This window comes from Hyla sarda, chromosome 1 (genome assembly GCF_029499605.1).
Source record: "Hyla sarda isolate aHylSar1 chromosome 1, aHylSar1.hap1, whole genome shotgun sequence".
NCBI lineage: Eukaryota > Metazoa > Chordata > Amphibia > Anura > Hylidae > Hyla > Hyla sarda.
Window position 1 is genome coordinate 313,240,371 of NC_079189.1, and position 24,824 is coordinate 313,265,194.

Sequence of the window (24,824 nt, forward strand, 5' to 3'; positions counted from 1 at the left end):
GCTGCTGGGTAGCCCTGTGTGTCTGTTCATAGAATATGCAGCATATTTCCCGCAGCGCAGCAGATTTTGCTCTGTGTGGAATACAAAGCGTGTATATATATATATATATATATATGCTTCGTGTGAGCCTACCCTGAAAGTGTTTTTTTTGTAAATCTACATGTAGCTTGAGAGGAGATTGAAATTATTCTGTTTTTATGTGCTGTTCATATGTAAGGTAATTAATTCTATTGATAAGTTCAGCTGATGTATAATTACAAAATCTCTCGTAGCTCCTGTAGTCAGTGTGCATGATTAAGGGGGTGCACCTCTGAAACGGTGTGCCATCACTACGGAGCAGCACTGAATTTTGAAACCTTTGTTTGCATTTTGCACAAGAGATGCATTTTCCAGCTAAAAGCATTTTGACTAAGAATTATGAATAAATGGACTTTGTGAAACATTCTACAGTACGGCAAGTCAAGCCTGGAGGGGCATTTTTTAAATTTTTTATTATTATTATATTTTTTTTATAATAAACGTTCAATTTCATTTCCCTATATTGTGGGTAAACTGAGTTGTTTTGTAGAGCCTCATAGGGCTTTAAAGTATAGGAGAGCTATGCAAAAGAGTAAAGTGCTGGAATACCCCTTTAAATCTGGACAGAATGTGCACTCATTTCCACAAGTCCAGGAGCCCTGCTGTATACAGTGGTCCCTCAACATACGATGGTAATGCGTTCCAAATGAACCATCGTTTGTTAAAACCATCGTATGTTGAGGGATCCGTGCAATGAAAAGTGTAGGAAGTCATACTCGGTCCTCGCCGCTCCAGACCCGTCACCCGCTGCCCTGAATGTCGCCCTCCATCGCTGTCGCTGTTGTGTCCCCGCCGCTCCAGACTGTCTCCGCTGCCTGGGATCGTCGTTCCTTATTGCCGTCGCTACACGTGCCGCTCCTACTGGATGACGGGACAGCGTGCGCAACAACGTGATGCCGACGGAGAGTGACGGCAATGCAGGGGATCCCGAAGAGGACGGTCCGGAGCACCGGGGACATGTAAGTGATCGTCACTGGACCACACGGGGCACCTTAAACGGCTATTCGGCGGCCGCTGAAGCAGTCTGCGCTGCCGGATAGCCGTTTATGCGATGGCCCCGACATACAGAAGCATCGTATGTTGAAATTATCGTATGTCGGGGCCATCGTAGGTCGGGGAGGGGGTCACTGTAGTACTCTATTTTGAAGCAATAGCAGCAGTAGCTCCTCTAATACAGAAGACCAAAAAACAGCTTTCAATCTGATCCGACTACCTGTTTATACAAGGTATGCAGCACTGACCTAAGAAGCCTGGCTGTGGTATCAGACATAACACTATGATCTGAAGACTGGACAAACCCTTTTATATACCCTACTAGGGAAGCTTGTATTATGTATATCTATAAACCAGAGTGAGAAGGAGAGCCCAACTGGTGCTGACAGAGCCTTGATTTCAATGGGGACTGCAAATTTTTTTTTTTTTTTTTCCCACTGGTATAACCGGAAAATAGAGGCCTTGCCGGGCGGTCCCCTTCAGAGCTTGCTGGGCAGCTGAGGAGCAGGACACCATGGTGGAGATTTATCAAAAACCTGTGCAGAGGAAAGTTGCTGAGTTGCCCATAGCAACCAATGAGCTCACTTTCATTTTCAACAAGGCCTCTGCAAAATGAAAGAAGTGATCTGATTGGTTGTTATGGGCAACTTTTCCTCTGGACAGGTTTGGATAAATCTCCCCCCCCATGTGATCTGACTACCATCGGACGACCATTCTAACAGAAAAGCGAATGTCTAAAGCGCGCAACTCCTTTAACAAGCAAACACACATTACAGTACTTCTGTTCAACAAAATAATCTTCTGTGTTTCTACAGATCATTTCTCTCGCCCAGCCCATAAACTCCACCTTATTAGGATTAAGGCTAAGAAAGAATAGCATTACCGATTATTTGCTTTTGTTTTCTGTAACAATTCATCTTGTCTGGCATACCACTCGTCAAGCTCTTTCGAAGCTTTCTCCTTCCATTCAGACTCTTGCTTTTTGGAGTTGGCATCTGTGTAAAAGGCAGGAAAAAAAAATGAATATAAAGAACACATTGCAAAAAGATATATCGGGATAAAGAGGATTCCAATATTTGGAACTGAACCACGGGTTCTGGACAAAAATTATTGATAGCCAATTCTCAAGGGAACAGAAGCTAAGCTGCAGTAACCTGGTAAGGCCACTATACATTAAATGGAGCCAACATATTACAACCCTGTCCATCGCATAGATCAGCGCTTCCCAATCAGTGTGCCTCCAGCTGTTGCAAAACTACAACTTCCAGCATGCCTGGACAGCCGAAGGCTGTCCAGGCATGCTGGAAGTTGTAGTTTTGCAACAGCTGGAGGCACACTGGTTTGGAAACACTGGCATAGATTTAGCCGTAGCAGCCCTGCTGTTATGTGTGACTGTGTGCACGGCTGCTAAACACTATCTTACCCAATTTGCTAAGTTTCCATGACAACTAACTGTAAAGGAAAAGCATATGTCAGTAATGCAGCCAAAGGCTCTGGGACTTAAAGGGGTTATTCAGTGCGGGGGACTCTTGTCCAATGCACAGTATATATATTATATGTGTGTGTGTGTATATATATATATATATATATATATATATATATATATATATATATATATATGTGTGTATATGTGTATATGTGTGTATGTGTGTATGTGTGTATGTGTGTATGTGTGTGTGTGTGTGTGTGTGTGTGTGTGTGTGTGTGTGTGTGTGTGTGAGATATATATATATATATATGTGTGTGTGTGTGTGTGTGTGTGTGTGTGTGTGTGTGTGTGTGTGTGTGTGTGTGTGTGTGTATATATGGCAGTTTAAGACACTGTCCAATGTTTTACAGGAGTCCTTGTGTCCTGGCATCCATGTTATTTAGACATGTGCCATCACCACCTTTAGACATTGTTGCAGGTCATGTAGCAGCCGTATTCCCTGTTACACTACAAAACGTATTCAGGAACGCTTCGAGAAACATGAACAAATTCCCCAGATCCTAATCTACATATGTGGGATGTGGTGGAAATAAGATTTTAATGTTTTGTCTTAGTGGGGTAGGCGGGGGTATTCATTAGGTTTTATATTAGGTGACAAGATTAATCACTATGTAATGGAGATAATACTATCCGTGTGAATAGACCCTAAAGCAATAACTTCTCACCAAGCACTTCTAGACGACTCCTTTGTTCTTCCCTCCATTTGCGGATGCTCTCTGGTTCTGCTTGTAGACGATCGACTTGGGAAATCGCTGCATAACTGTCTGTCGGACCATTAGACTCCTGAGCAAACAGTGAATAAGATTACACCACCGTGATGTACACACCAAGTCATCTTTTTGTCTCTGATAAAGGATATACAATAAGTGCGATAGCTGAAGGCTACCCCATGCAGGCATAGAACAAACTGATAGTCAGGATTACGTAATGGCAGAGTTTCCATAACTTCCACTGAAGTGAATAGGATTTATGGAAACAACACAGCTCTGTTATGTCCCCGGCCAGTAGCCACCTCACCACATGGGACAGGGTCAGAGGACCACAGTTTTACAGATAAGTGAAGGTTACAGAAGGTCCTGTTTTTTTTTCCTTACACTTACGGCTTGTCCTGTAGATGTCAAATCTCCAAGTTAAAAATAGCCCTCTGAAATGGGTTGTTTAAATAATAGAACCCCCCCCCCAAGGAAATGATGTCAGCTTCTTTCACCTCAAGCAATTGGCTGTTATTGTGGGTGAAAGTCTTGAAATGCAGCATTAAATGGAGGTCATTCAAATGAATGTCTATGTCATGTATGCTCTCCATTCTGGCACACAGAAGAGGGCGTCTCAAGCAGGGGAGCATCCATATACCCTGACACGGCTACTTGAAAAAAGAGAACCTGGTTCCCAAGTCATCAGAATGGTCCCCAGCGGCTTTTCCCTATCCCACCAGGCTTTTTAATAGATCTCTCTGATAACCAAACAAGAAGAGATCTATTAGTCAAGACTGCCCCAATGATCTGTGTTTTGGGTAGTATAAACAACAATCAATTTCACATGCTGTTGTGCAAATGAAACAGACAACAGGTGGAAATTATAGACAATTAGCTAGACACCCCCAATAAAGGAGTGGTTCTGCAGGTGGTGACTACAGACCACTTCTCAGTAACTATGCTTCCTGGCTGATGTTTTGGTTCCTTTTGAATGCTGGCGGTGCTTTCACTCTAGTGGTACATGAGACAGAGTTTACAACCCACACAAGTGGATCAAGAAATGCAGCTCATCCAGCATGGCACATCAATGCAAGGTGTGGCAAGAAGGTTTGCTGTGTCAGCATAGTGTCCAGAGAATGGAGGCGCTACCAGGAGACAGCCGCTACCAGGAGATGTATAGGAGGGCAACAACCCAGCCGAAGGACCACTACCTCCGCTTTTGTGCAAGGAGGAGCTCTGCCAGAGCCCTGCAAAATGTCCTCCAGTAGGCCACAAATGTGCATGTGTCTACTCAACCGGTCAGAAACAGACTACACGAGGGTGGTATGAGGGCCCAACGTCCACAGGTGGGGGTTGTGCTTACAGCCAAACACAGTGCAGGACGTTTGGCATTTGTCAGAGAACACAAAGATTGGCAAAATGCACCACTGGCACCTTGTGCTCTTCACAGATAAATGCAGATTCACACTGAGCACATGTAACAGACGTCACAGAGTCTGGAGATGCCATGGAGAACGTTCTGCTGCCTGCAACATCCTCCAGCATGACCGGTTTGGCGGTGGGTCAGTAATGGTGTGGGGTGGCATTTCTTTGGGGGGGGGGGGGGGGGGCCGCCCAGCCCTCCATGTGCTTGTCAGAGGTAGTCTGACTGCCATTAGATACTGAGATGAGATCCTCAGACCCATTGTGCAGACCCCTCCTAATGCAAGACAATGCTAGACCTCATGTGGCTGGAGTGTCAGCAGTTCCTGCAAGAGGAAGGTATTGATGCTATGGACTGGCCCACCCATTCCTCAGACCTGAATCTGATTGAGCACATTTGGGACATCATGTCTCACTCCATCCACCAACGCCACGTTGCACCACAGACTGTCCAGGAGCATCTCATCAGGAGCATGCCCAGGCGTTGTAGGGAGGTCATACGGGCACGTGGAGGCCACAAACACTACTGAGCCTCATTTTGACTTGTTTGAAGGACATAAAAGTTGGATCAGCCTGTAGTGTGGTTTTCCACTTTGATTTTGAGTGTGACTCCATATCCAGACCTCCAATTTGATTTCCATTGATAATTTTTGTGTGATGTTGTCGTCGTCAGCACATTCAACTATGCAAAGACTAAAGTATTTCATACGATTAGTTCATTCATTCCGATCTAGGATGTGTTATCTTAGTGTTCCCTTTATTTTTTTTGAGCAGTGTATTAATAGTCCCTGGCACTTATATGAAGGATAGCCTTATACCTATCCCATGCATATTAAACTCCTTCACTGTATTTGCAGCCACCACTTTCCCCCTCTAAGGCTACATTCACACTACAATTTCTTCATACGGCTGCAAGAGCCGGAAGGGAAATTTAAAAAACGGCTGCTGCCTTATCCCCAACGGACACAAGCCGCATTTCAATCCTTTAAATGAGCTGACTGGAATCACATAGTGACTCTGGTTGGCTCATTTTTGCACCGTATCCGGTTTTGTTGGCAGACTGAAAACCATGGTATGCTGTAGTTTTAAGTCTGGTAATAAAACTGATGCTTTTATTATTTCCCCTCTGTCTCGTCTTTCTTCCAAGCTATACATGTTAAGGTCCTTTAACCTTTCATGGTAAGTCTCAGATTGTCTCAGTAAATAGGACCAGCCTTACATCAGCGCTATACAAACCAGCTACACATGCAGCATATTACAGTATCCATCAATGCTTGATGTAAAAACAGTGCTGGAAGCAAAGCATTTAGATAAAAATATAGTCTTATTACCTGGTAGAAGTCGCCATTCAGAACACCATCTGTATAATAAAGAGAAGAAAAAGGGGATTAAATAAACTAACAAGCAATGCATTTGGGAAGTCTTCAGATGCTTTGAATTTTCACATTTTGTTATTTTGCTCCTTGTGTTAAATTTAAAGTTAAATAAAGTTTTGAGAAAATTTAGAAATGTTTGTTATTTCGTTAAAAATGCTAACTTATAATTTCACATTGATATAAGTAGACCCTTTGCTATGACACTTAACCCCTTGCCACATATGGACATCAGATCAAAACAAAAATGGTACCCTTAAAAACTTCAGATCATGGCGCAAAAAATTTGCCCTCATACCGCCCCTTATATGGAAAAATAAAAAATAAAAGTTATAGGGGTCAGAAGGACATTTTTAAACGTATTAATGTTGGTGCATGGTTTAAATTTTTTTTTTTGTAGTAAAATAAAATAAAATCTATATAAATTGGGTATCCTTGCGACCGTATGGACCTACAGAATATAATGTGCAATTTTTACAGAAAACTGCACTGCGTAGAAACAGAAGCCGCTAAAATTTACAAAATGGCTATTTCTTCTTCAATTTTGCCCCACAAATAAAATTTCTGGTTTTGCCGTAGATTTTGTAGTGAAATTATTATGGATATAAGAATGTAAAATTGTTGGTGCGAAGAACAATATGGATTTTTAGGTGGAAAATTGAAAGTGTTATGATTTTCACCACAGGTGTCTCCAATGAAGGTGTAGAAGCATCTCAAAGAAATGGGAGACCCAGAGCTAAATATTAACCCCTTCCCTCTTTGGCGATTTTTCATTTTTGCACTTTTGTTTTTTCCTCCTCACCTTCTAAAAATCATAACACTTTCAATTTTTCACCTAAAAATCCATATGAGGGCTTATTCTTTGAAAAGACCTCTGAAAAGTGAAAGGAAGGATCTGATTGGTTGCTATGGACAACTCAGCAACTTTTCCTCTGGACAGATATTGATAAATCTCCCCCACAGGCCTGTCTGATAAACATTGTCAGCTGTGGGGGAGATTTATCAAAACAAATACTAAGCCATGAGGTGGAAAGAACTGACAGTAGAGCTCATAGGATTATGTGGAGGCAAAGCTATAGAGTAGGGTACAAAAGATTTCTGCTGCACAGTGACCTCCGTAATTCTTAAATGGAAGAAGTTACCCAGGAAGAATCCTTGAGCTGGCTGCTCCACCAAACTGAGTCATCAGGGGAGAGGATCTTAGTAAAAGAGGTGACCAAGAACCCAATTGTCACTCTGTCTAAGCTCCATAGAGTGTGTGCGCAGATGGGAGAACCCTCCAGAAGGTCAACCATTACTGCGGCACACCAACAATCTGGGCTTTATGGTGGAGTGGCCAGAAAGAAGCCTATCCTTAGGGCTGGGCGGTATACCGGTTCATACCAAATACTGACATTTTTGGGCTGCACAATATGAATTTTCCCCCATATCGCAATACCGGTTGGGCCACTCCCCCTCGGGAATGTATTATCAGCCCAGCGCAGCGCTGTCCCCACATAGGGGAACTAATCATAAGTGACCCGCCAGCACTGTTCTGCTCCCCCCAATTAATGATCAGCCCAGCGGGGTACTACTCACATATGCCACCCGCAAGCACTGCCCTCCTCCTCTTTGTTGGGGGCCGTTGGGCGCTGGAACTCTATACTGTACGCCAGTGGTCTCCAACCTGCAAACCTCCAGATGTTGCAAAACTACAACTCCCAGCATGCTGGGAGTTGTAGTTTTGCAACAGCTGGAGGTCCGCAGGTTTGAGACCACTGCTGTATGCTGTATCCCTATGCCCGGGCTGCAAAAGATAAAGAAAATAGACTGTAACTCACCTACGTCTGCCACACGCTGGGGACTGGAACGTCAGACAGCCGTCAGCCTATCACCGGCCGGAGCGATGTCCCGCCCCAGCCAGTGATAGGCTGAGCCCACTGCCATGTAAGGAGCTGTGGCCGGCTTCTTACATGACAGTGCGCTCAGCCTATCCCTGCGGCCGGTGATAGGCTGACGGCTGTCCGACGTTCCTGTCCCAAGGAACAGCGTGTGGCCGACGTACTCGAGTTAAAGTTTATTTTCTGTATCTCTTGTAGCCTGGTCATAGGGATACAGCATACAGCAGTGGTCTCCAACCTGCGGACCTCCAGCTGTTGCAAAACTACAACTCCCAGCATGCCCGGACCGCCATTGGCTGTCCCGGCATGCTGGGAGTTGTAATTTTGCAACAACTGGAGGTCCGCAGGTTGGAGACCACTGGTGTACAGTATAGAGTTCCATCTCCGGCAGCCCCCAACAAAGAGGAGGAGGGCAGTGCTTGCGGGTGACATATGTGAGTAGTATCCCGCTGGGCTGATCATTAATTTTGGGGGGGAGCAGAACAGTGCTTGCGGGTCACATGATTTTGGTGGTGGTGGTGGTGGTGGGGGGGGGGGGGGGGGTGGAGCCGGACACCGTGCGTGGGTCACATGATTGGGGGGGGGGGGGGGGGGGTGAAAATACCGGTATATACCGTGGAACCGCTGTAAGTTAAAAAAAAATAAAAAATACCGTGATACACATATTTGGTCATACCGCCCAGCCCTACCTATCCTCAGTAAAAGACATATGCATGCCCAAGGACTCTTTTTGGTCATACCGCCCAGCTCTATAGTAAAGCATGGTGGTGTCAACATCATGCTGTGGGGTGTTGAGTCAGGGAGGATTAAAGGGAAAGCTGAATAGAGCAAAGGTATAGAGATAGAGAAACTGGTCCAGCAACAACACAATAGTGCCTTAGGGACAACTCAGTGAATGCCCTTGAGTGGCCCAGCCAGAGCCCTGACTCGAACCCAATAATTGGTCCCATCCAACCTGACAGAGCTTGAGAGGATGTCCAGAGTAGATGGTGGAAAATCCCAAAATCCAGGTTGCATTTTACCCAAGAACACTAGAGGCTGTAATCACTGCCAAAAGGTGCCAGAAGTACTGAGTAAAGGGTCTGAATACTTATGTCAATGCAAGATTATTTTCCTTATCAATGAATTAGGAAAGATTTCATTTTGTCATTATGGGGTATTCACTTTATTTTAGCAAAATGCTTAACAAAATGTGGAAAAAAAAAGTGAAGGATCTTAAGACTTTTCAATTAGCTGAAATAGATCTCTTCCACATTGATGTCAAATTTATAACTCCGGCTACTTTCACATAGGATAAATTTGCAATCCATAGCATAACTGCATGTTAATCTGTGTGTGAATGTAAAATAAATATAATTTTACAAGCAAAATAATTTCTAAAATCTGAATCATAATCTGTAACACTATGGATTTATTGTGGAAACATCTGCAGTAAGTTCACGATTAGGGGGCAGATTTTTCTTCTTACCCATTGAAGTAAACGGTAGCAAAATCCCCCGTGGACTTTCTGCAGCAAATACGCTGGTAATCTGCCCGTGTGAACGTACCCTAAGACTGCAACTGAAATTGATACACAGCGGATTTATAATCTGCACTGCCAGTTCATTTCCATATGAATTCTATCTGCGTGTGAAATGCATTTTGAACCATTTCATTTGCTTAAAAGCATATTGCTGTGGAATTTCCACATGAAAAGCCACTACAGCAGATCAGACATGTGAAAGTAGCCTGTGGCTGATGTCACACATGCCAGGCTTTTTGATGACTGCCCCTGCAATTTTTAAAGGGGTACTCCGGCGCCAAGACATCTTATCCCCTATCCAAAGGATAGGCGATAAGATGCCTGATCAAGGGGGGCCCGCCGCTGGGGACCCCCATGATCTTTCACGCAGCACCCTGTTACCATCAGCCCCCGAAGCATGTTCGCTCTGGGTCTGATGACTTTCGATCACGGGGCCGGAGTATTATGACGTCACGCTCCGCCCCCTCAATGCAAGCCTATGGGAGGGGGCGTGGTAGCTGTCACGCCCCTTCCCTAGTCTTGCATTGAGGGGGCGGGAGGGGGCATGACAGCTGTCATGCCCCCTCCCATAGGCTAGCAGTGAGGGGGCAGAGCATGACATCACACGGGGGGGCAGAGCCGTGACGTCACAATACTCGGGCCCCGTGATCATCTGTCATCAGACCCGGAGCAAACATGCTCCAGGGGCTGATGGTAACAGGGACCCACGCGATCAGGCATCTTATCCCCTATCCGCCAAAGTACCCCTTTAAGCCAAAATTAAGAGTGTATTTAAGAGGAATGAGAAATATAAAGGAAGGACTTCTCCTTCCTGCTGGATCCACTTCTGACTTTGGCTCAAAAACTGTTGTGATCATTTAAAAAACCTGCCCTGTGTGATGTGACACCAGCCTCACTTCTATTTCCCAACAGTGTTTGTGGAAGATCTTTTAGCAGAGTGTCTCACTACAAACACTTTGGAAGGCCAATGTAACTCACCCATAGGCCATCCAAGCGGGGATACCTCTAAATACTACTTTGTCATAGTACATGATTTACTGTATTCATACACACCTTTAACACTAACTATTACTGTCACTGGTCATTGTTCTCTAGAACCACATAACTTCTACTCAATATAGGCTGTATAACTACGCAAAGCTATCTAAGCCATATACTCAATATAAGCTATCTAAGCCATACATTGTCTACTTGGTTCCTGGGAGTACTTCAGCCAAATACTACTCTACTACATTGTCAGATCCCATAATACCAACCTTCCTCCTCCTCTTCGTATGCTGCAAATAATACATTAAATGTGTCATATGGAAAAAAAATAAACATTGTTAACAGTCAGGCTGGTGTAAAGCATGGTCCGGGTGGGACACGCTAGAAAATTCAAGGAGTTGTACTATTTGCTGTCTCTGCCTTTTACAATGATCATTTGATCTTTTCTATCATAAGGAATTTCCTCCTTTTCAACCTGCACAGCAAAATACAGTTCCTGCAAAAGCATCACATTAGAAATACAGTATATACTTCAAGACTAGGAACCCCTAGCTGAGACTAACAATCGTCTCATGAAAAGTCTCTCCTTGTATGTTTAGTGCAAAAAATAACATTACTTTCCAATGACATGTCAAAAGTTTTAATTGGTCGGGGGCTCGGTGTTGAGACCCCCATTGATCAGAACAAGTAGGGAGAAGCACACAATCGCATGCTTTACACCCTGGCTCTTAGCGACCTTTGTCTTGCTGCCCCATAGATTTATAATGAAGCAGTGAGACAAAGATCGCAGAGAGTTAGAGAGTAAAGCGCATTACCGCAGGCTTAGTCCAGCCTTTTCTCCTGATTGGTGGTGGTCTGTGCTCTGAGATAGTCACTGATCAAAACTTTTGACAAGTCTCTGACATGTCAAATGCTTGTTTCAATTGACAGGTACACTTTAAAGCATACATCCAATATTAGACTCAATGTCAGGATACAGGTTTGAAATTCGCTGCAACTTCTGAGCCCGAGACGATCGTGATCTGGAGATGTATTTGTAGGAAGTGGGGACAATAGCCTCTGGATCAGAAGTTGCAGCAAAGTTTAAACAGACATCCTGATGTCAGGACCTTTAAGTATAGAAATCACTCACACTAACCCATTGGTATAGACTTGTAGTGCAAGTGACGCCGATGACAGTGGTACCTACAGTCTGCTGATCGGTAGCTTCCGGATTTTCTTAATGTTAATGCAGAATTTGACAAATCCGCTGGCATGATACAGTGGAAGACCTGTAGTTGGCCAATCATTACCGATAGGGAGGTCCCGATACCAATACTAGTATCAGTATCATGTCAGATACCCGGCATTTGCATGGTATCGGGGGACACGTTTATGGTCCCCGATACCTGCTGCAGTGCAGCCCATCAAATGCCCCGCTCTGCTACCCTGTTTTCCTGTCCGGGGAACTAATCATATGTGACCCACGAGCGCTGTTCTGCTTCTCCCCCCCCCCCCCCCCCCCCCAATTAATTATCAGCCCAGCACTGCGCTATCCCCATCAGGGAACTAATCACTTGTCACCCGCAAGCGCTGCCCTCCACGTCCTTGTTTGTTGCAGCCCGCCGGCGCCGGAACTCTGTACTGTATGCTGTATCCCTATGCCTGGGCTGCAAAAGAAACCAAATAAAAACTTTAACTCACCTTCCCTCGATGGAGTCGTCAACCTATCAGCGGCCGCAGCGATGTTCCGCCTCGGCCGGTGATGGGTTGAGTGCACTGTCATGTAAGAAGCCGGCTTCTTACATGACAGTGCGCTCAACCTGTCACCGGCCGAGAAGCCGGCTTCTTACATGACAGTGCGCTCAACCTATCACCGCACCGAGGCGGAACATCGCTGCGGCCGCTGATAGGTTGACGAGTCTCCAACGAGGGAAGGTGAGTTAAAGTTTATTTTGTTTATCTTTTGCAGCCCGGGCATGGGGATACAGCGTACAGTACAGAGTTCCAGCACCGGCGGCCCGCAACAAACAGGAGGACCAGGAGGGCAGCGCTTGCGGGTGAAATGTGATTAGTACCCCGATGGGGACAGCGCAGAGCTGGGCTGATAATTGGGGGGGTGGGAGAAGCAGAACAGCGCTCGCGGTTCAAATGATTTGGGGGGGGGGGGGTGGAGAGAAGTACCGTTATATACCGTGGAACAGCCATAAGTTATAAAAATACCGTGATACACATTTTTGGTCATACCGCCCAGCTCTAATCCCTAATTACTGATCATCTTAGCAGATATCAGCCGGTCAGCAACCATTTCAAGATGTTTTCAACCATTTCAGTCATTTATAATATTTATTAGCAGCATTAAAGTATATATATATTTACAGGCGGTGTTTTTACTGCATTTGTTCCCATTTTTTTTTAACACATTGCCATGCTCTATGATTTTAGTCATCTACCATTGAAACTATGCACCCATTTAGTTTTTGGACTTATTTTGAGGCATAAAACATTCATTTTACTCCTCATAAAAAGTCCACAAGATGGAAGCCTATATCACCTATGCCCAAACTGTGAACAGCACTATCCCAGAACACTATGAATTACTCCAATATGCACGCGCAATTCAGAGAAATCAGAGTTTTAAAAAGATGTCTAGTTACCAGAGTCCAGGCAGCTTTAGTAAAAACTATGATTTTTTTTAAATACTGAATGTTTCAGAGTAGTTCATAGTCTTCCAGGACCCACTCCCTGCACCTGAATTATGTTGTCCAAACTGCAGGCAGCATGAAACAGGTGACCAGTTCCCTTTCACCATTGTATTTAATGGGAAAACATCTGTCACTAATACTTTGTTTTTTTACAGCCATGAAATTAAGTTGAAGGGCCATGTTTTGGGCTGTTTATATATATATATATATATATATATATATATATATAAAAAAAAAAAAAAAAAAAAAGGCAGTTTGTCTGGAACCTCTACCAATGAGGTGCTAAAATGGGCAGCAGCTTAGGACCATACATTACAGCCCCTCCCACCGATTTTCAGAACATCGCCCTGTGCAACATAGCATGGGGTCAACAAGCGGCAGAATTACAGCACTCACACTGGAGTACCCCTTTAACAACTAAAGATTTAGGACTCATTTTATTTTTGAAATAAGACTTTTTTTCAGCCTCAAAATACACTGAGCGAAGATAGGCTTAGAATATCTAAAGGTGGCCACACACATTACATGACCACCTAATGTGTACTTTGTGTTCAGGTAATGTTCATTCCTCTTATCAAAGAAATGAAAACAAAAAATTTAAGTTAAAGGGGTTCTCCGGTGCTTACACATCTTTTCCCCTATCCAAAGGATAGGGGATAAAATGCCTGATCACGGGAGTCCCACAGCTGGGGACCCCCGGGATCATGCACGCGGCACCCCGTTTGTAATCAGTCCCCGGAGCGTGTTCGCTCCGGGACTGATTACAGGTGACCACGGGGCCGGTGGCGTGTGACGTCAAGCCTCCGCCCCCGTGTGACATCACGCTCCGCCCCTCAATGCAAGCCTACGGGAGGGGGCGCGATAGCTGTCACGCCCCCTCCCGTCGGCTTGAATTGAGGGGGGAGCGTGATGTCACACGGGGGCGGAGGCTTGACGTCACACGCCACCGGCCCCGTGGTCACCTGTAATCAGTCCCGGAGCGAACACGCTCTGGGGACTGATTACAAACAGGGTGCCGCGTGCATGATCACGGGCGTCCCCAGCTGTGGGACTCCCGTGATCAGGCATTTTATCCCCTATCCTGAAAAGATGTGTAAGCACCGGAGAACCCCTTTAACATTTAGCACAATTCTTTATTTTTAGAGGAAATAAGACATATAGGTGTCTAACATTGATCTATCCATTGAAAACACAAGCATTGGGGATGCACACATGTATGTGTATGGGGAGGTCAAGAGGAATAGTTTTAAACTAGGGATGTCCCGATACAGATACTGGACATTTGGATGAGTACTTTTACTTGAGCAAATGTCCCCGATACCTGCCGGTGGGACCCCCACCGGCAGGTATCACAGAGGACCCCTGTGCACGCCACCTATGCAGCGCGTCATAGCCAGGACCTGAGGGTAATACCGAACACGGTGATGTCCAGCATTAACCCTTTAGACGCCACATTCAAAGTTGATTGTGGCATCTAGAAGTCCTGAAATGAACTGCCGGTTAGTTCAGCGATGCTGATCGGGATCACCGCGGTAAAATCGCAGTGCCCCGATTAGCTGAGAGGATGGCCGGAGGTCCATTACCGTGCTTCGTGCAGTCCTATCGTCGCTCCTATACTGTAGCCAGCCATGGCAGGCAGTAGTAAAGGAGTGTCTATAACACTGATCAATGCTATGGTAGTCTGTCTTAAAAAAAAATATGACACGAGGAGATCTCTACTTTAAACCAAATGTATGGGATTGGGGGGGGGGGGGGGGTCTAGAATCATGCACCTTTAAAGTCAGGCTATCACAGAGAACAATATTTTTGCAACCCTTTGCAGACACTCATCTTACAAATATTCACTTATTCCACCGACTTATGGACCTATTAGCAGAAGCTAACTTATTTTGGCTTATATGGCATGGTCATACATGATGGCAATAACCGGAACAATAAAAAAATAGTCAGCTGATCAGTTATATACATGTCCAGTATATAAACCAGTGAACGGCTGGAGAGCACACAGGATTACTTGCATCAGCACATTCCCAGCTTACTTCCTTTCCAGTGTAAAACCAACAGGAAATTCAGGAAAGTGACTGGTGAGAGGTTTCTTCGGGCCTCACTGCACATTGTGGACAGTCCAGAGGTTCCTATGAAGTGCTGACTGTGCAGCTACTTAAAAGGAAAACTGTCATCCTGTTCACCCCCACTAAACCAAAACAACAGGCTCTAGTGCGGGTGAACAGGAGACCGATGCGGGGTCTCTAAGATACGTACCTGCAGCCTGGAGCGGTGTCCCTCTGAATGTCTGCTTCTATCTTTAGTGAATTGCGCACAGGAGGCCGGCCCGCTGAGTGAATTTAAATATTAATCGGTGCTGGTCACGTGAGTGCTTGTGCCTACTGGAGCGCTCACATGACCAGCATCCATGAATATTTCAATTCACCCAGTGGGTCCATCTCCTGTGCGTAATTTACTGAAGACAGAAGAGGACCTTCAGAGGGACCGGCACCGGACAGAAGGTATGTATATTAGTCAGAGACCCCGCATTGGTCTCCTGTTCACCTGCACTATAACCCGGTGTATTGGGTTTAATATGGGTGAACAGGATGACAGTTTTCTCTTAACATACAATATCCTTTCTATATTCTGGAACATTTCATCACTTTGTATTAACACTAGCGAAGGCAACAAGATGTCACAAGCATCAGGTTAGGAAATAAAAGTTATCTGGCCTAAGGTCAGGTCCTCTACATATGGAGGTATTCATGCACAAGGTTTATCTGTCACTTCCCTAATGTCCTATAAACTGCCTCCATTACCTGTCAGGCACGGTGCTTCAACCTGTTAGAGAGTACCTGTCATCAAACTAACTCAGATTATATTCCCTAACTACTCCTAACACCCCTCCTGCCCTTAAAATAATTTTCAGAGCTATAAAAAGCTGTGTATCATACCTTTCCCCTTGCTCACATTGTGTGAGCTCCCAGCAGGAGAAAGTGGGCGTACACCAGCAGGTGTGACGTCACTGAAGCCTGTGAGAGCTGTGCCTCGCCATGCCCTGCACGCACTTCCTGAGTTTGGACTCCTGCCAGGCCGGGAGGCGACCAAACTAATTGTTTGACTTGGGCAGGGAACAGAACAGGGCCACCTAGTGGACATTTTTTCAGTCACAGTAAAAACATATAAAGGTTGGGAATTTCCGCTGCTGAAGGACCTCCTATATGCTGCCTTTATATGTGCCTGCTCAGAGCGGCAATACGCTGCTACGAGCAGACACACTGTGATGTGCGAGTCGCCGTGCGCATGCACCGTATACTCTCACATCGCGGCAGTGCTCAGCCTAGCTCCTTGAGTAGGGGGAAGCTGCCGCGATGTGCGCGAGTACACCGCGCATGCACGGCGACTCGCACATAGCAGTGTGTCTGCTCGGAGCGGTGTATTGCCGCTCCGAACAGGCACATTTAAGGGCACCATACAGAGGTCCTTCAGCGGCGGATCTGCAGCGTAAAATACAATGTAAATCCGCACGTGTGAATGTACCCTTAAGCCCCTTGCTTTTTCTTGTTTTTTTTTTTGCACCGAAAAGGCCCTAAACAGGTCTAAACACAACTGATACCGCCAGGTCCCAACAGATCCCATTGACATGAATGGGGTCGATCAGGTGTCCAGTATTTGAGGAGTTAAAGGGGTATTCCAGGGAAAAAAAAAATTTATATATCAACTGGCTCCAGAAAGTTAAACAGATTTGTAAATTACTTCTATTAAAAAAAATCTAAATCCTTCCAGTACTCATCAGCTGCTGAATTTGAGTTATTTTCTGTCTGACAACAGTGCTCTCTGCTGACACCTCTGCTTGTCTCAGTAACTGCACAGAGTAAAAGAGGTTTGCTATGGGGATTTGCTTCTACTCTGGACAGTTCCCGAGACAGGTGTCATCAGAGAACACTTAGACAGAAAAGAAATACTCAACTTCAGCAGCTCATGAGTACTGAAAGGATTAAGATATTTTTATAGAAGTAATTTACAAATCTGTTTAACTTTCTGGAGCCAGTTGAGAGATATAAAATATATAAAAATTCTTTCCTGGAAACCCCTGCATTCACACCACGTTTTGTACATACGGGCGCCGGATCCAGCGGGGGGGGAGGGGCAAACTGGGCGCTCCCGCACCCCGGCCGGATCAGCCCGTGACTCCATTTACTTTAATGATCCGACCGGAGTCAAACAGTGACTCCGGTCGGCTCAGTTTTGACCCATATGCGGTTTCCTGACCGGACCTAAATCAGTAGTATACTACGGTTTTAGGTCCGGTCCAAAACCGCATACGGGTCAAAACTGAGCCGACCGGAGTCACCGTTTGACTCCGGTCGGATCATTAAAGTAAATGGAGTCACGGGCTGATCCGGCCGGGGTACGGGAGCGCCCGGTTTGCCCCTCCCCCCGTAGGATCCAGCACCCGTATGTACAAAACGTGGTGTGAATGCAGCCTTAAGCTGAGAAGAAAAGTCTGGAAAACTGCAAGTCAAGTCTTTTCTCCACTCAACTCCCGGCCTTCCCGGAGACTGAATGACTGAGATCTTTTTACTAGAGCACAACAAAGACCATTCTGGCGCTGTGGGGGTAGATCTATCAAACCCTGTGCAGAGGGACAGTGGCCCAAAGCAACCAGACCCCTTTCTTCATTAAAATAAAAAAATTAAATAAAGAAGGCCTGAGAAAAATGAAAGCTGGCTGGTGGTTAGCTGGGCACTGAGTCACTACCGAGACCAGATGGGGGGTGAAGTGCTCCAAGGTAAGAGATTGACCCCATTCTGGAGATTGTGAGGTCCAAGCCCCCCCGCCCCCCAATCGTCATCAGACACAGAGGGAAATTTACCAAAACCTGTGTAGAGGAAGAGTGGGGCAGTTGCCCATAGCAACCTATCAGATCGCTGCTTTCATTTATCACTGGTCTCTAAAAGTGAAAGAAGTGATCTGATTGGTTCGTATGGGAAACTGCCCCACTCTTCCTCTACACAGGTTTTGATAAATCTCCACCATATCCCCTATACCAGTGTTTCCTAACCAACGTGCCTCCAGCTGTTGCAAACTACAACTCCCAGCATGCCCGGAGCTCCAGTTGTTGGTGGAGGGGGCGCAACGAAAGCCGGGATGTGATTGGTTCCTATAGGTAACTGCTCCATTATTCCTGTGCACAGGTTACTAAATCTCCTCCATTGTGTCAGCATGCTGACCCATAATGGGGCAATAGGGAGCTGACAGGTTCTGTATAAGTCCTCTCCCGTTTTAGGGTGCGTTCACACAGCCGTCTGTCCCCGTTTCGGTTCTAGCAGGCTGTAAACGGATTAAAAAAGGGTTTTAAAAAAAATCTCATTCATGTCAATGGGATTTTTTAACAAACCATTTACATCCGTTTGTACCCGTCTGCACTCATTTCCGTTTTTTTTAAGACATAAAAGCGCCACATGCAGTATTTGGGTGCGTTCACACGGCCGCCTGTCCCCGTTCTCCCCCCCCCCCCCCCCCCCCCCCGATTTAGGTTCTGTTGTTGCTGCTTGTAAATGGATTACAAACGGTTGGAAAATAATCCCATTGAGGTCAGTGGGATTTTTTATTTTTCAATCCTTTCACATCCATTTGCACCTGTCTGCGCTCAATTCCTTTTTTATTTATTTTTTTTTTTTACCGGAGAAAAGACGGTGCACGAAGTATTTTTTCTCCCGTCAAAAAAAACTGAAGAAATAAACGGATACAGTAAATTTAACATTGAATCCTATGGAAAATGGATGAGCCTTTAATGCCATAAGGTTTTTGATCTGCTTATACTTCTGAGCATGCTCAGAATGAAAAAAATTTGGGGGTGGGTTAACTGAACTATAACGGATCCAAATGTATAACTTCCATTTGCATCCGTTATTGTCTTTTTTTTTTAAGTCCATTTTTATTTTTGACCGGAGAAGAGCGGGACGGGTCTAGACGGCCATGTGAACGCAGCCTTACACGTAGAAAGCTAAACCCATGAGAATCGTACAGGTACAGTAGTGCGCGTATATAATCCTCTTAACATGTCACCCGGCGTAGCATCCGGTAATCTTCTGATGTCACCTATACAGTTCATTTACAGGCTAATCCAGGAATAACAAGAGGGGCGCTGAATTATTAACCGCGTCTACTGAAGGGCGAAACAGACACCACCAGCCTGCTCCATGATGCCCATAGATTGGAAGCACAGGATGGATACAGATATATACCCATACACCATAAAGATCACAGAATAAACCACATGACAGGACCCCAGTGTGTTACAGTATGGGGGGATTCATCCCCTGAGCCCCTCTATATAAGACAGAGCAGCACTGTATATAGATTGTAGGATGACAGATAATGGCGCCCACCATACGATCTCCTACATGACAGGACCCCAGTGTGTTACAGTATGGGGGGATTCATCCCCTGAGCCCCTCTATATAAGACAGCGCAGCACTGTATATAGATTGTAGGATGACAGATAATGGCGCCCACCATACGATCTCCTACATGACAGGACCCCAGTGTGTTACAGTATGGGGGGATTCATCCCCTGAGCCCCTCTATATAAGACAGAGCAGCACTGTATATAGATTGTAGGATGACAGATAATGGCGCCCACCATACGATCTCCTACATGACAGGACCCCAGTGTGTTACAGTATGGGGGGATTCATCCCCTGAGCCCCTCTATATAAGACAGCGCAGCACTGTATATAGATTGCAGGATGACAGATAATGGCGCCCACCATACGATCTCCTACATGACAGGACCCCAGTGTGTTACAGTATGGGGGGATTCATCCCCTGAGCCCCTCTATATAAGACAGCGCAGCACTGTATATAGATTGTAGGATGACAGATAATGGCGCCCACCATACGATCTCCTACATGACAGGACCCCAGTGTATTACAGTATGGGGGGATTCATCCCCTGAGCCCCTCTATATAAGATAGAGCAGCACTGTATATAGATTGTAGGATGACAGATAATGGCGCCCACCATACGATCTCCTACATGACAGGACCCCAGTGTGTACAGTATGGGGGGGGGGATTCAACCCCTGAGCCCCTCTATATAAGACAGAGCAGCACTGTATATAGATTGTAGGATGACAGATAATGGCGCCCACCATACGATCTCCTACATGACAGGACCCCAGTGTGTACAGTATGGGGGGGGGATTCATCCCCTGAGCCCCTCTATATAAGACAGAGCAGCACTGTATATAGATTGTAGGATGACAGATAATGGCGCCCACCATACGATCTCCTACATGACAGGACCCCAGTGTGTTACAGTATGGGGGGATTCATCCCCTGAGCCCCTCTATATAAGACAGAGCAGCACTGTATATAGATTGTAGGATGACAGATAATGGCGCCCACCATACGATCTCCTACATGACAGGACCCCAGTGTGTTACAGTATGGGGGGATTCATCCCCTGAGCCCCTCTATATAAGACAGCGCAGCACTGTATATAGATTGTAGGATGACAGATAATGGCGCCCACCATATGATCTCCTACATGACAGGACCCCAGTGTGTTACAGTATGGGGGGATTCATCCCCTGAGCCCCTCTATATAAGACAGAGCAGCACTGTATTGGGAGATTGTAGGATGACAGATAATGGCGCCCACCATACGATCTCCTACATGACAGGACCCCAGTGTGTTACAGTATGGGGGGATTCATCCCCTGAGCCCCTCTATATAAGACAGAGCAGCACTGTATATAGATTGCAGGATGACAGATAATGGCGCCCACCATACGATCTCCTACATGACAGGACCCCAGTGTGTTACAGTATGGGGGGGGATTCATCCCCTGAGCCCCTCTATATAAGACAGAGCAGCACTGTATATAGATTGTAGGATGACAGATAATGGCGCCCACCATACGATCTCCTACATGACAGGACCCCAGTGTGTTACAGTATGGGGGGATTCATCCCCTGAGCCCCTCTATATAAGACAGCGCAGCACTGTATATAGATTGTAGGATGACAGATAATGGCGCCCACCATACCATCTCCTACATGACAGGACCCCAGTGTGTTACAGTATGGGGGGATTCATCCCCTGAGCCCCTCTATATAAGACAGAGCAGCATTGTATTGGGAGATTGTAGGATGACAGATAATGGCGCCCACCATACGATCTCCTACATGACAGGACCCCAGTGTATTACAGTATGGGGGGATTCATCCCCTGAGCCCCTCTATATAAGACAGAGCAGCACTGTATATAGATTGTAGGATGACAGATAATGGTGCCCACCATACGATCTCCTACATGACAGGACCCCAGTGTGTTACAGTATGGGGGGATTCATCCCCTGAGCCCCTCTATATAAGACAGAGCAGCATTGTATTGGGAGATTGTAGGATGACAGATAATGGCGCCCACCATACGATCTCCTACATGACAGGACCCCAGTGTGTTACAGTATGGGGGGGATTCATCCCCTGAGCCCCTCTATATAAGACAGAGCAGCACTGTATATAGATTGCAGGATGACAGATAATGGCGCCCACCATACGATCTCCTACATGACAGGACCCCAGTGTGTTACAGTATGGGGGGATTCATCCCCTGAGCCCCTCTATATAAGACAGCGCAGCACTGTATATAGATTGTAGGATGACAGATAATGGCGCCCACCATACGATCTCCTACATGACAGGACCCCAGTGTATTACAGTATGGGGGGATTCATCCCCTGAGCCCCTCTATATAAGATAGAGCAGCACTGTATATAGATTGTAGGATGACAGATAATGGCGCCCACCATACGATCTCCTACATGACAGGACCCCAGTGTGTACAGTATGGGGGGGGGGATTCAACCCCTGAGCCCCTCTATATAAGACAGAGCAGCACTGTATATAGATTGTAGGATGACAGATAATGGCGCCCACCATACGATCTCCTACATGACAGGACCCCAGTGTGTACAGTATGGGGGGGGGATTCATCCCCTGAGCCCCTCTATATAAGACAGAGCAGCACTGTATATAGATTGTAGGATGACAGATAATGGCGCCCACCATACGATCTCCTACATGACAGGACCCCAGTGTGTTACAGTATGGGGGGATTCATCCCCTGAGCCCCTCTATATAAGACAGAGCAGCACTGTATATAGATTGTAGGATGACAGATAATGGCGCCCACCATACGATCTCCTACATGACAGGACCCCAGTGTGTTACAGTATGGGGGGATTCATCCCCTGAGCCCCTCTATATAAGACAGCGCAGCACTGTATATAGATTGTAGGATGACAGATAATGGCGCCCACCATATGATCTCCTACATGACAGGACCCCAGTGTGTTACAGTATGGGGGGATTCATCCCCTGAGCCCCTCTATATAAGACAGAGCAGCACTGTATTGGGAGATTGTAGGATGACAGATAATGGCGCCCACCATACGATCTCCTACATGACAGGACCCCAGTGTGTTACAGTATGGGGGGATTCATCCCCTGAGCCCCTCTATATAAGACAGAGCAGCACTGTATATAGATTGCAGGATGACAGATAATGGCGCCCACCATACGATCTCCTACATGACAGGACCCCAGTGTGTTACAGTATGGGGGGGGATTCATCCCCTGAGCCCCTCTATATAAGACAGAGCAGCACTGTATATAGATTGTAGGATGACAGATAATGGCGCCCACCATACGATCTCCTACATGACAGGACCCCAGTGTGTTACAGTATGGGGGGATTCATCCCCTGAGCCCCTCTATATAAGACAGCGCAGCACTGTATATAGATTGTAGGATGACAGATAATGGCGCCCACCATACCATCTCCTACATGACAGGACCCCAGTGTGTTACAGTATGGGGGGATTCATCCCCTGAGCCCCTCTATATAAGACAGAGCAGCATTGTATTGGGAGATTGTAGGATGACAGATAATGGCGCCCACCATACGATCTCCTACATGACAGGACCCCAGTGTATTACAGTATGGGGGGATTCATCCCCTGAGCCCCTCTATATAAGACAGAGCAGCACTGTATATAGATTGTAGGATGACAGATAATGGCGCCCACCATACGATCTCCTACATGACAGGACCCCAGTGTGTTACAGTATGGGGGGATTCATCCCCTGAGCCCCTCTATATAAGACAGAGCAGCATTGTATTGGGAGATTGTAGGATGACAGATAATGGCGCCCACCATACGATCTCCTACATGACAGGACCCCAGTGTGTTACAGTATGGGGGGGATTCATCCCCTGAGCCCCTCTATATAAGACAGAGCAGCACTGTATATAGATTGCAGGATGACAGATAATGGCGCCCACCATACGATCTCCTACATGACAGGACCCCAGTGTGTTACAGTATGGGGGGGGATTCATCCCCTGAGCCCCTCTATATAAGACAGAGCAGCACTGTATATAGATTGTAGGATGACAGATAATGGCGCCCACCATACGATCTCCTACATGACAGGACCCCAGTGTGTTACAGTATGGGGGGATTCATCCCCTGAGCCCCTCTATATAAGACAGCGCAGCACTGTATATAGATTGTAGGATGACAGATAATGGCGCCCACCATACCATCTCCTACATGACAGGACCCCAGTGTGTTACAGTATGGGGGGATTCATCCCCTGAGCCCCTCTATATAAGACAGAGCAGCATTGTATTGGGAGATTGTAGGATGACAGATAATGGCGCCCACCATACGATCTCCTACATGACAGGACCCCAGTGTATTACAGTATGGGGGATTCATCCCCTGAGCCCCTCTATATAAGACAGAGCAGCACTGTATATAGATTGTAGGATGACAGATAATGGCGCCCACCATATGATCTCCTACATGACAGGACCCCAGTGTGTTACAGTATGGGGGGATTCATCCCCTGAGCCCCTCTATATAAGACAGCGCAGCACTGTATATAGATTGTAGGATGACAGATAATGGCGCCCACCATACGATCTCCTACCCCAGTGTCCTCACCTGCCGCCCCATCGTGCAGGTTGCCGGGCACTTCCCCGCCGTCCAGGATGCTGAAGCCTTCATCATTCTCGATGCCGGCGATCTCACTCTCCTGCTGTGCCAGGAAGGCGGCGGCCGGGTCCTCGTCGGCGGACACTCCATTACCGACAGAGCCGAAAGCGTCAAACTCCGACATGATGGCAGAGAAAGGGCGGCGTGTGATCAGGTGATCGGGGCTGAAATGTAGAACGTTCCTCCTGATCACACTCCAGCCACCAGCGATCGGATAGGCACGGAAGTGACGTTCGCCGGGAGAAGCGGCAGTAACGTAACGTCAAGTGTGGCAGGAAGGGGCGTCACGTGAGCGGGGTCAGCTGACCCAGTGCTATGAATGAGGTGTGACCTGTGTGATGGCTGCTCAGATCTATCACCCAGCACCTCTGCCGCTTATCAGTCCATAGTTCACATTAGGGTCTATTCACACGTACAGTGTTCTGGGCAGATTGGATGCGCAGGATTTCAAGTCATTCAGTTTACATTGAAATCTGCAGCAGAAAATCCTGTGCATCAAATCTGCGCAGAATACTGTACATGTGAATAGAGCCATTCTGGTATCAGAAAATGATATTTAACCCCTTAAAGGGGTAGTCCAGTGCTGAAAAACTTATCCCCCATCATGGACTCCATGATGGGAGTTGTAGTCCAGGGGC

General features: G+C 46.3%; 1 protein-coding gene across 3 annotated transcripts in view; it reads right to left on the reverse strand.

Moving 5' to 3' along the window:
• Positions 1 to 24,441, reverse strand: part of CLTA (clathrin light chain A) — a 32,055-nt gene extending 7,614 nt beyond the window's left edge. For 2 of the 3 annotated variants that reach the window (XM_056518277.1, XM_056518276.1), the window contains exons 1-4: positions 24,136 to 24,439; positions 6,006 to 6,034; positions 3,226 to 3,343; positions 1,955 to 2,066 (exon numbers count right to left, since the gene is read on the reverse strand). In XM_056518277.1, coding sequence (XP_056374252.1) covers positions 1,955 to 2,066; positions 3,226 to 3,343; positions 6,006 to 6,034; positions 24,136 to 24,310 — 434 coding nt within the window. In that variant the 5' untranslated portion in view covers positions 24,311 to 24,439. Of the gene's footprint in view, positions 1 to 1,954; positions 2,067 to 3,225; positions 3,344 to 6,005; positions 6,035 to 24,135 lie in introns of all 3 variants that reach the window. The other variant, XM_056518275.1, reaches the window with a different exon arrangement.
• Positions 24,442 to 24,824: the final 383 nt, after the last annotated feature.